Source organism: Penaeus monodon, chromosome 2 (assembly GCF_015228065.2).
Source record: "Penaeus monodon isolate SGIC_2016 chromosome 2, NSTDA_Pmon_1, whole genome shotgun sequence".
Classification (NCBI taxonomy): Eukaryota; Metazoa; Arthropoda; class Malacostraca; order Decapoda; family Penaeidae; genus Penaeus; species Penaeus monodon.
Window position 1 is genome coordinate 16,173,806 of NC_051387.1, and position 12,500 is coordinate 16,186,305.

General features: G+C 40.6%; 2 protein-coding genes across 2 annotated transcripts in view; one reads left to right on the plus strand and one right to left on the minus strand.

Annotated features, from left to right (window-relative positions):
- LOC119581192 (alanyl-tRNA editing protein Aarsd1-like) overlaps nt 1–5,393 on the plus strand; it is a 9,305-nt gene extending 3,912 nt beyond the window's left edge. The window contains exons 5-9 of the mRNA XM_037929588.1: nt 41–237; nt 4,119–4,225; nt 4,354–4,511; nt 4,681–4,775; nt 4,922–5,393. Coding sequence (XP_037785516.1) covers nt 41–237; nt 4,119–4,225; nt 4,354–4,511; nt 4,681–4,775; nt 4,922–5,054 — 690 coding nt within the window. The 3' untranslated portion in view covers nt 5,055–5,393. The remainder of the gene's footprint in view (nt 1–40; nt 238–4,118; nt 4,226–4,353; nt 4,512–4,680; nt 4,776–4,921) is intronic.
- A 490-nt stretch (nt 5,394–5,883) lies between these two features.
- The window catches only part of LOC119581200 (serine/arginine repetitive matrix protein 1-like), a 29,171-nt gene continuing 22,554 nt past the window's right edge, over nt 5,884–12,500 (minus strand). Inside the window, exons 3-4 of the mRNA XM_037929600.1 lie at nt 11,092–11,262; nt 5,884–8,885 (exon numbers count right to left, since the gene is read on the minus strand). Of these exons, the coding sequence (XP_037785528.1) occupies nt 6,753–8,885; nt 11,092–11,139 (2,181 nt within the window). The 5' untranslated portion in view covers nt 11,140–11,262 and the 3' untranslated portion in view covers nt 5,884–6,752. The remainder of the gene's footprint in view (nt 8,886–11,091; nt 11,263–12,500) is intronic.

The window sequence follows — 12,500 nt, forward strand, 5'->3', positions numbered from 1 at the left end:
AACTTTGATCTTTATATAACATATTGGTCCACTTCTACAGATTCGCACACGTGGTCTGCCTGAGGACGTGGTAGGACCTGTACGTGTTGTGACAATTGAAAACGTAGATACAAACATGTGTTGTGGCACACATGTTAGAAACTTGTCTGATCTTCAAGCTATTAAGTTGCTCCACACAGAGAAAGGAAAAGCTAACAAAACGTTGTTGTATTTTGTGGCTGGTCAGAGAGTTTTAAGGTAAGTTAGGAATTATATACTCATTTAATTGGCTATATAGGAGAGCCTTATATTTAATATTTTAAAATCTTATTTTTTTATTGCAATTTTAGGTACTTTTTTTTTTTTGGGGGGGTAGCTGAATAGAGTGTGTGTGTGTGTGTGTGTGTGTGTGTGTGTGTGTGTGTGTGTGTGTGTGTGTGTGTGTGTGTGTGTGTGTGTGTGTGTGTGTGTGTGTGTGTGTGTGTGTGTGTGTGCGTGTGCTTGTGCTTGTGCTTGTGCTTGTGCTTGCACATGTGTGTGTGTGTGCGTGCATGCGTGCGTGTGTGTGTGTGTGAATTGTTATGGTATCATGTCTTGGAGACAGTATAACATTCCATTTTGTATGAACATTTAAATTGAAGTATTTAAAAAGAAAAGTTTGAGAGATTTGCAACAGAGTCTGAAATATTACAAATTAATGTTCCATTATTACTGATTACTAGTTATTTTTGTTAATATGAATAGCATAAGCTTTGCAAAAAGAAAATCAGATTATATATATTTTATTTTTCCAGGAATATGCTGCCCTCCCCTTTTTATCTACCTGATTTGCTTACTTGGTACATCAGTTATTTTTTTAGATAGGCATATGATTTAATCTGGTTAAGATAATGTCATTACAATATTTTCAGTTATTGGAACTATCCACAAACTTTCTTTTAGCCTATTAACCATAGAAAAGCCAAATAATGTTCCTTTCAAAAAGAAAAGAAAAACTTTTTTTTCCACATACACATTTCAAGATAAAAAAGCACATCTATTTTATTTACCCATAAGTATAAACAGATATTAGGAATCATTTAGAAGTTGTATGTGATAACCACTAAAATGATTTTACAAACACAGCTTTAACATAAATCATGCATTACACTGAATTTGCTGCAATTATGGGCTAGCTGTGACTTATATCATATGCTAGGGATTTCAGGTTGTTCTCCTGTTGTAAACAAAATAAAGACATTTTTCTGGTGCTTTAAATCTTTGTCCTTAGTGCACATATTAACTTGATGCCTTTGGGCTGACTAAAAGCTAAGAAGGTCTGTGCCTCCTTGGCTTTCATGCCATATATGCACTGATCATCATCATCATCAAGGGGCTAACGCCGACGGGGGCGCATGGCCACATCCACCCTTCGCTTCCAGCCACGAGGATCCCTCGAGGCGAGTCTCCAGGCAGGCACACGGCCCATCTCTAGTTCCTCGCGACAGGTCTCGTCGAGCTGCCCAAGCCATGATCTCCTAGGACGTCCCACAGGTCTCCTCCACCCAGGGTTGTCTCGCAGAGAGACAACCTGGTGGGCAGGGTCGTCCATAGGGAGGCGAGCTAGGTGGCCATATAGCCTGAGTTGGCGATCCCGGATTATGCAAGTAACAGGTCCCATGCCAGTCTCACGGTGTAACCACCGGTTGGACACGTGGTCCTGCCAACTGTACCCCATGATCCGGCGAAGGGACTTGTTACAAAAGGCATCAAGGCGAGACTCCAAGGCACTGGATAGCGTCCAGGTTTCGCTTCCATAGAGCAAAACTGGAAGTATCAAGGCCTTGAAGACACGCAGCTTGGTCCTTCTGCATAGGTACCGACATCTCCAAACGCTCTTGTTGATCGAGTTCATGGCTCCTGTTGCAGGACCAATCCGTCTACTGACTTCCTGGTGTGACAGCCCAGAGATATGGACTATGCTACTAAGGTATGTAAAACTTTCTGTGACTTCAACGTCCTCGCCGCAAGCATGGATCGACTGAACGGGTTCCCCTAACAGGCCCCCAAAGTCCTGAATCTTGGTCTTGGTCCAGGAGACCTCTAGGCCTAGGGGCTTCGCCTCATTGCTAAATGCATCAAGAGCCGCCACAAGTGACTCCAAGGACTCAGATAGGATGGCAACATCGTCGGCAAAGTCAAGGTCCGAGACCTTAATATTGCCTAGTGTTGCTCCGCACTGACTTTGGCTAGGAGCTCTGCCCATTATCCAGTCCATACAAGTGTTGAAAAGTGTGGGTGCAAGGACACAGCCTTGCCTCACCCCTGAATTAACAGGGAAGAAGTTCGACATACCCCCACCACACTTTACAGCACTTTCAGTACCAGTATAGAGGCTTGCTATCAGGCCAATAATCTGTGTCGGAATTCCCCTGAGCCTCACGATCTCCCATAGCGATTCCCGATGCACCGAGTCAAACGCCTTCTTGAGGTCGATGTAGGCTGCAAGCAACCCACGACCAAACTCACGACGGCGTTCCACAATTATTCGAAGCGCTAGTATACGGTCTATTGTGGACTTGCCAGGAGTAAATCCAGACTGCTCCGGTCTCTGGTGCCTCAGTAGGTGGTTGCGGATCCGTTTCAGAAGAATGTGAGCGAGAACCTTGCCTGATATGCTGAGCAGTGTAATGCCACGGTAGTTGCTACAGTCCCATCGATCCCCTTTCCCCTTCCAGAGAGGGATGACCACGCCCCTCAGCAGGTCAGGGGGAATGGTACCAGACTGCCAAATGGCAGTCAGGACTGTATGCAGGCCCCGAGCCATAGGTTCACCCCCAGCCTTTAGCAGTTCAGCAGGGATATCACATATGCCTGCAGCTTTCCCACTCTTCAGCTTGGAAATCGCCAGCCTAACCTCTGTATGCACTGATAAAGTTCTGGTTTTTGGCTTCAAGACAGACACGGATTGCTCATAGTGCAATTTTTTAATCTAGATTCCTGCAAAAGATTCCAGACATTGTATGATAGAAGGGCTATATAGTGTGAGCAGGCTGAGATAATAGAGCCATTATATATATGTACCTGATGAGATGGCCATTCTCAGCACGGCATGACATATATTCCATACAGACATAAAGTTTTAGGGATAGCTAGAATTGTAGTTTCAGATGTTTCACATTTTTTATATCTATTCAAGAAAATGTTGAAATGTTGAGGCTCTCCACTATGAGATTATGGGCAGTAGGTTCAAGTGTCAGTAACACAGTAGTAATTTGACATGACCTTTACTTTTATTAATTCCCTAGGGTTTAGCATTACATTCATGAAGGATTTCTTATAACTTTCTATTTATTTTTGGGCATGCATATAATACAAGATATATATTTTTCTGCAATTACTTGGGACCTAGTTGATACAAGGTAAAAATGAAACAGTTATTGATTTTGGAAATGCTAAAAGGAGAGTAAGGGGATAGCCATGACATATGTGGCATTCTGACAAAAATTCCACAAGTGTTCTGGCAGGATATAAACTTGGACCATAGATGAACTTGTGTTGTGTATATATCTGTGTGTACAAGATAACTCTTGTTTTGGTTTGGACACCGCATGGGGCAATTAAAAAAGTAAGAGTTGTTTCAAAACAGCAAACTTTACTTTTATTGTTTTATTTTATTATTATTGTTATTATTATTAGGTACTATTTCCTTTGCACTATATGTACAATACTTGCAGCACCGGCATTTCGCAGTTTTGATATAATTTTTATTAGCTAACCATTGTCTTATCTTTCAGTCAGTGTAGCATATGATTTTTAGTCATGATTTTATATCCTTAGTATAAAAGATTACATTTCAAAAATAAATTTATTAAAAGGTTGACTACATAATGGTGATAAGTATTCAAGTACATATCCATTTCTGACATTTTTGTAGAATATTATCTTAAGCTCTCAGATTTAAAGGAAAGAAGTAATTTAATTCATATAAAATTTTGGGAATTAATAATAAGTTTTACCTACTCCTAGAAGTCATTCATGGAACTAAGAATTATCTCAAGTAAATGTCAGTTGCAGATGTGTGATATTATGCATAGATAACATATATTCTTTATTAGTATTCCAGTTGATAATTCATCCCATACATTATCCAATTTCAGATATCTTGGCGAATGTGTAGAACGTGAAAGACAGCTGAACACCATACTTCACTCCTGTCCCTCTGATCACATACGCCTTGTTGAAAAGATCCAAAATGACCTCAAATGTGAGACTTTTTTATTTAATAATATTAATAATTTAGTTTGACGTTAATGATTTTATTGTTATTATTGTTTTCAATTTCATCATTGTAAACATCATCACTGTCTCTGGTTTTCCTTTTCTTCCACACAGCTAGTCTACGCTCCTTACGAGAAGCCATGAAAGACTTAGCAATCTCAGAAGGGCAGAAGTTTACTGTGCTGCATCCTCGACCTGCAGTTTATTTCCATCATCGTCGTGATGGAGATATGGACTACTTGAGTGCCATTATTAATGAAATCAATGATGATGTGTGTATCTTGTAATGTAATCTCTCTGTTTCTGTATGTATTTTTTTTTTTTTTTTTTTTTTCTTTCTCCTTTCGTTCTTTTTCTTTCTTTCTTTTTCCGTCTTTGATACAGCCATCTTTGCTGTTTTAAACTCCCTTTCTGAAACAAATTTTTCACATTTCCCCACAGAATGTGTTGAAAGTCTTAACTGTAGGCGAAGACAAAGGCCCAGGCTCACTTGTAGTACACGGACCACAGGATCTCGTGTCACTGATTGGACCGAAGTAAGGGCTCATAGCATTAGTTTTCTTATGCATGTTTTTCGTTTTATGGTCATATTATTATCTTTTTTATTCATTTAGATTTATGTATATTTTGTTTAATTTTCAGATTTTTATTAAAATATTAAAAATGTATTTGATATTTCTAGGGTATGCGAAATCTTGGAAGGGCGAGGAGGAGGCAAGAGTCGATTCACAGGAAAGGTCACAAGGTTAGGGAAGCGTAACGAAGTGGAGAAGTATGTTCGAAGTGTCCTAGAGAGCAAGACCAATGAAGGATAAAGGGATTTTGAAAATATTTTGTTGGAATTTTGTGTGTGTGTGTGTGTGTGTGTGTGTGTGTGTGTGTGTGTGTGTGTGTGTGTGTGTGTGTGTGTGCGCACGTGTGTGCGTGTGTGGGAGTGCATGCATGTGTGCGTGTGTGTGTATGTGTCATGATTTCAATAAATAAACAAACTACTTGCAGTTGCACTTCTCAGGTTACTGGAATATTGATAATGAATTGCTGTAATATTCCAGTCATAGATATGCATTTTGATAAAGGAAGAACATGATAATTTTTTGTACATTTGTACATGTGTTCACTGGTTGTGACCATGTAATAAATAGTTATAACTGTTATAACCTTGTTTTACTACACTATTTTTCCACACTGGGTAGGATTAAAATACCATTGACTGACATGTTAAATTCTATAAATATTTTTTTTTTGCTGTTAATGATCATGAAAAAAATTTAGATGGCCATGCAATGGCCTCAAAGTATTTTGAATTCCTTTTGACAATTTTAGATTCGACTGACTACACTCACTTTATCCCCACCCACTCTCTCTCCCTCTGTCTCTATCCCTCTCTCTCTTTCTCTTCTCTTTCTCTCTCTCTCTCTCTCTCTCTCTCTCTCTCTCTCTCTCTCTCTCTCTCTCTCTCTCTCTCTCTCTCTCTCTCTCTCTCTCTCTCTCTTTCTCTTTCTCTTTCTCTCTCTCTCTCTCTGATAAAGGAATCCAGTAGGTTTATTAAAAGAAATGAGGGTGAGAGATAGCATTTCTAAACAACACAATAACTAAGGGGATTGACTTAGAACTTTAAAAGGCATTAACAAAGTAGTTTATCGTTGAAATGTATTTTATTGATACCTCACGTTTATCATAGATCACAGGAAAGTATGATATTTATTTACAAAAACACTTGCAGCCTGGAATGATCTAATAGTCAACATATATAAGGAAAATTAATAGAGAGTTATCTTTATAAATTACCCAACTCATTATTGAAAAATCGGCCCCTTATTATGCATGGTAAATGGTTGCCTATATGAGGGTTAATGGGATTATGGTAATTGGTTTCGGTATATCTGATCATAAAGATAGCAAATTCCACACCAACAGTCCTGCCGGAAATTGCAAACTTGCTCTCACTGAATACAGTCAATAAAATAAAAGATTCCCACAATCCAAAGGAATGTTATTTAACTTCATTTGATACTTGGAATATGTACCGATACATGTAATATGTATCGGTAAAAGTACCATTGTCCACAATTTCAGAATCGCATTTCATATATCACGTTGTTGTCACAGCATTGAACTAATAACGTACCTTTAGAAACTGTTTCTTAGAAACACCTAGGGCTATATTCATTCTATTTTCAGTTTACCATAAATAATGCCACATGAATATCATTTCCAGCTTAACACGTGTGCATATGGGATACAGCATTTGTTTTAGACATCAGCTGCCCGATGTTAATAAAATACGCTCATGTCGCACACCGATCACATATGGATTTCACTGTGTATTGTACTTTTATCAATAAATGCCGTCTAGAAACTTGCACTGTCAGTGAAATTAGGCACTCACACACAGTAAACGTGTTGTATATTCCGTAACTGTCCTTCGTTTTTTTCTTCTTTTCACATACCACAGCAAGCATATAATTTCTAAAATCTATACGATACTAAACGCCTTTGATCAACGGATCCATTCACTCTTCCTCCACTGTTGTCGTATTTAGTGCTAAAGGTCTGGGCAGTGGTTCATAAACTCTATGTCGATTGGACGGCATCATGTGGAATAAAGTGGGAAAATCAGCGTCAAAGAAGCCATTTCCGGGGTAGAAGCCCTTTGTTCCCCCAGGCTTCCCACGGGAGTCATCAGCTGACGAAGATCCCCGGAGACGAGTGTTGTGGTTACTTGTTAGGTCGCTCTGGGGCCTGTCAAAAGGAAAGTTTGGTCGCGATTGTGCCGGCTTGGAACGAGGGGGAGAGGTAATGGGGAAGGAAGGGCGCGGACGAGGAGGAGAAGGATTCGAGAAGGAAGGCCGAGCAGGAAGTGATTTAGGGAAAGAGGAGCGAGGAGGCGAAGAGTTGGGGAACGAAGGACGGCGTTGGGTTAAATCGGGGCGCTGAGTGGGTCGTGAGTGACGGACGTTCGGGGGGATGACAGGAGTCCCAGCACGCGGGGGGACGGGCATGCGTCGATGTCGAGGAGGATATCGAAATCCCGGAAGCCTCACCTGTCGAGGGTCTGTGAAGAACGATGGGTAGTTGATTCGACCGCGCACTGGGGTGAACCAGTCGAAGTATCGTGTGCCTGGGTAGCGGTTTTGCCTGGAGGGTCGACGGCTGTTGTTTGGATATCGACCATTATGCTGTCCTCGAGGATTCTCCTGAGAATTTGACTTATAGTCTGAATTATCTTCGGGGAGAAAATTCTGGATCGAGGCTGGAGGTTCTCGTGAAGAATAATCGTCTAAGTTGTGGTTTTTGAGGAGTTCGCGATACTCATTTTCATCAAAGGTATCTTTGTCTTCAATCTGTTTTCGGGGAAATTTCGGTCGAACCCGATCTGGTCGAGACCGTGGCCGATACGGTCTCTGGTGCCCGGACGTGTGCTTTGGCCTGCTGTTCTCCTCAAACGGATCATCACCATACGACACAGCTGGATTTTCAACGGAATTGTCTTTTATATAAATGTTACCGTCCATCCCGATATACAAGTCATCCCGCAGAGGATAATCCTCGCGGAATTGGTATCCGCGATTTCGCTGGTCCTTGTCAACAACCACCTCATACTTCACGCCCGGCGAGTCTCCTGTCTCCGAGCGGGAGTTCGAGGGAGGAGGCCGTGGCTGGGGCCTGGGACGTCGGGGGTCGTAGCCAGGGGGAGGGACGGGATTCGAGTGCCGGGGGGGCAGAGGACCCTGACTCCCCTTAAAGAGATTCAGAGGATCCAGCATGTCCAGGAAGCCGCCGCCGGAGCCGCCGGACGGAAAAGGAGGTTGACTCTGTCTCCCGTTGGTGGGGCTGTTATAGGGGTATCGGGATTCACTGTTAGAGGAGTGAGACCTTCTTCGCCAGCTGCTTATCCCCTGCGGTGGGCCGTGACTGTTACTATAGGGTAATGTATCATTCTCTTCCTTGTAGTAGGAGTGGAAAGAATTGTGGAACGAGTCTCCGAAAAGGTTGTTGTCATAAGTGAGAGACTTGAAGTCCGTTCTCGTGTAACCTGGATCGGAGCCCACGGGTCTATTGAACTTCGAATATTGTACAGGTCTAGGCCTATATCTGCTCGGAGAATAGGCTGAAGATGAGGTGCCCAGACGGGAGGGAATAGGCTGTTGATTCCTGTACTTGACTACCCTCAGGCCCATGAGATTAGCCAGCGAGGGAACGTTCTCGACGGAATACCCCTGGTTCGCTAGTGTGGCTGGATCGACCCAGGCGAGACCCTCAGGCGATGGCAGTTCCTCCGGTTCGTCTTCGTCACTAATTACCTCTCCTCCGTCTCCTTCCTCTTCTATGCTCGTTTCTCTCTTTCTTCTGACCAAGGAGTATTTATTTTCATCATCCGATCTGTCTCCTTTTCCCTCCTTATTCCCAAATGCCATTTTGGTCTCTTGGGATATCCTTTCCACCTTTTGATCGTCAACATCAAACTTCTTCGTTAAGTCGTCGCCAAGGACTCGCTCATGCCAATCATCCGTGTCATCTTGGGTTTCATAAGCTGAAGAAATGGAAAGGCGTCCTTCAGTGCTGTTTGCTGTCCCCAGGATCCCATCTGACGTTTCCCACTCTCCCTTGGGATTCGGAGAGTCAGTTCCCAGGCAACAACAGACCTGTATAGAAAGAAGGTAGTTAATCAAAGTGTTTATTGGGCAGTGCGACAGGAATTATCACTTCGAAAGGGAAAACGAGTTGGCTGGGTTTTTTTTATAGCACTACTTTATATCAGTAAGAGTTAATGAGTAATATATATATATATATATATATATATATATATATATATATATATATACATATATATGTGTATATATATGTATATATATACATACATACATACATACATACACACACACACACACACACACACACACACACACACACACACACACACACACACACACACACACACACACACACACACACACACACACAAACACACACACACACACATATATATATATATATATAATAAAATATTATATAATATATATATATATATATATATATATATATATATATGTATTTTTTTCTTTTCTTTTCTTTTTTTATGCATCTACCTCCCTCCCTTCTATTCATCGCCTTTCTCCCTCCGACCTATCCTCCCTCAACCACTCTGACATAGTTTTCCTCTCCTCTCGTTCTCATTTTTTCTCTCTCTCGTTCTTCTTTCCTCTCTCTCTCTCTCTCTCTCTCTCTCTCTCTCTCTCTCTCTCTCTCTCTCTCTCTCTCTCTCTCTCGTTCTTCTTTCCTCTCTCTTTCTCTCTCTCTCTCCGACGGCAATCTGAGTTCGAGGGTTCGAGTCACCGGCCGGTGCGTTGTTCCCTTGGGTAAGGAACTTCACCTCGATTGCCTACCTAGCCACTGGGTGGCCAACCCAACCCAAGTCAGTGCTGGTCCCAAGCCCAGATAAAAATAGAGAGAATGATTACCTAAAAAAAAAGGTAACACCGGCACTCTCCGTGGAAAGGAACTGGGGACCCTACCACGTACTCACTCCAAGAGCATCACAACATGAAAACTACAATTAAGTATCATGCTTTGACCACGGCGGCTCAGATATGAACCTACCGTTAAAAAAGAAAAAAAAAATATTATATATATATATATATATATATATATATATATATATATATATATCGATCTATCAGCCTAACCCTTCTCTCCACGAACTATTTATTTACCCCTTTATCTAACTCCACTCGAAAGTCACACAATCACTCTCTCCTCCCTCCCTCCCCCCTCCCCCTCCCCTTCTGTCAGTTTCCCATACCGATCTTTCGGTCCCTCTCCCCCCCCCCTTTCCCTTTCTTCTCTTCCTCTTTTTAATTAAATTTCTCCTTCTCCTATTAAATTTTCTTTTACCCCCTGCTCTCCCCACTCCTATGCCTTCCCTTATTTTTTTCTCAATTTCTCCCTCCCTCATTTCTCTCTCTTCCACTCCTACTACATTTCCTTCGTCCAGTACCTAGCCTTTTCTTAATGTTCACCTTGATACAGAATGATCGTTACCACCACCGTTACGGGAAACTTTATAGTGCACTGAGATTGTACTCGTGCCATAAATACAGTGAGAGCAATAAACTCTCTCAAGCGAGAGTATTACAGTATCACAGTGGGATGTCTTGTACTAAGTACTCGTTTTCAACACACACACACACACACGCACACATACACACACACACACAAACACACACACACACAACAACAACAAATATATATATATATATAGATATATATATATATATATATATATATATAATATATCATATATTATATGTATATAATATATGTATTAATATATAATATATGTATTGTATATTATATATATATATATATAATATATATATAATAATATATATATATAATGTGTGTGTGTGTGTTGTGTTGTGTGTGTGTGTGTGTGTTGTGGTGGTGTGTGTGTGTGAGTGGTATTCATTTATATATATAAATAAATTAACATACAAGAGAGAGAGAGAGAGAGAGAGAGAGAGAGAGAGAGAGGAGACAGATGCGCGCGCACACACACACACACACACACACACACACACACACACACACAAAACACACACACACACACACACACACACACACACACACACACACACACACACACACACACACACACACACACACACACACACACACACAGATCTGTATGTATAATAGGCAATGCATACAGAAATACAGATGAATCACTAAACAACCAAAAAGACTGTAGAGGTATCAACAACCCCCACCAAAAAAAAAGAAAAAAAAGAATATCAGGTATCCCAAAATAATCATAACAGCTATATATGTCAGTGTGTCAAGTCAACTCACCATAGTCAGCATAAGGAACCCAGTAACCATGTTGCCTCGCTTTGCCATGTCGTACAGTGATTCTTTCTTTAGCAGCAGGTAGATGTTGGGTCTTCAGAGTTAGTCGATGTCTTTGAAGAGTATTTTTTTGCCATGTTATCGACAAAACTGCGTCTTACCGTTGGGTGCCGTCTGTAAGGAGTCGCTGTGTCATTTCACGGTTTGAGATTGTCGGGATTGCTGTTGTTGTTGTTTTTCGTATTTACTTTTTTGTATTTCTTTATTTATTTGTTTAATTATTTCTTGCCCGGTCTCTGTGTCCTTCTCTTTCTTCTTAGGTGGTTTGTGACTTTTCTCTACATATCTAGTGTATGTATCGCTGTTATTTTCTCAGCTTGTATTATGTCGGAGCATTATTTTACTTATTTTCCGTATTATTATTATTATTAATAATATATATATTTTTTTTTCTATTATTCTCTTTCTCAGAATTAAAAGTCGATTATTTCTGACTTCGGAACATGCTGTATATGTATTTCCGCAAATGAATGGTATGGTAGTGTATAAGCCTTTAAGAACGAAATGACAGCAAACAACTCAATATATCACATCTTTTCGTCTCAGGAAAGTAGCGATACAGGGATTTGAATGTAAGCCATTCAAGTACAAGTACGACTCCACACTCCGTAGTAAAGCAAAATATCAGTACAAGGAGCCATGAGGTGTACTCAAACCACAATCCATGTCTAATGTCACGGTGTACAGTTTCCCTAGATACGTAACTCCCGAAATACACAGCACACCCTCCCACTACTACGGTCAGCGTGAAACTGTTATGGACGTGCTGTGTGAGTTTGAGATTCTAACAACGAGCTTATCACAGCTCACGCTTGAGATTTTACCAAACCGATAATGAAAACGAGAGAGGGAAGGAGAAAAAAAATTCTGTTTATATTCTCCTATACTTATAGTCATTTTCTCTTTTTAACTATTTTCTCTCTCATTTTGCGTGTCTTTTTTTCCGCACATTCGAGATTTTCACAGTAAATTTGGTAGAATTACATTTATTCATATGATTTTCTGTTCCCGCGTCTATGTGATTATCTCAAACTGTGGGAAGGAATCGATGCTTAAAATTATTGAACATGGAACTTAGCCTGCTAAGGCTGGTGAAATTTCGACGTTCTGTTCTGTGCACTGGCCTTTATTTCTAAATTAAACTGTCAATTTTTTTTACCACTGATTCATGTCGTCATATTAATGGTAATCTAAAATTGCTTCTCCTCTCAATGAATCTCCATTTTCCCATTGGCTGCCAGCATCTGATCTAATGAATCGATCTAAAGTCACTTCAAAATGTCTCCCATGCTTTCTCTTAAATCTTTGCTTTCTATTATCGAAGAAATCAATTATATTTTTCTTATAGAAAT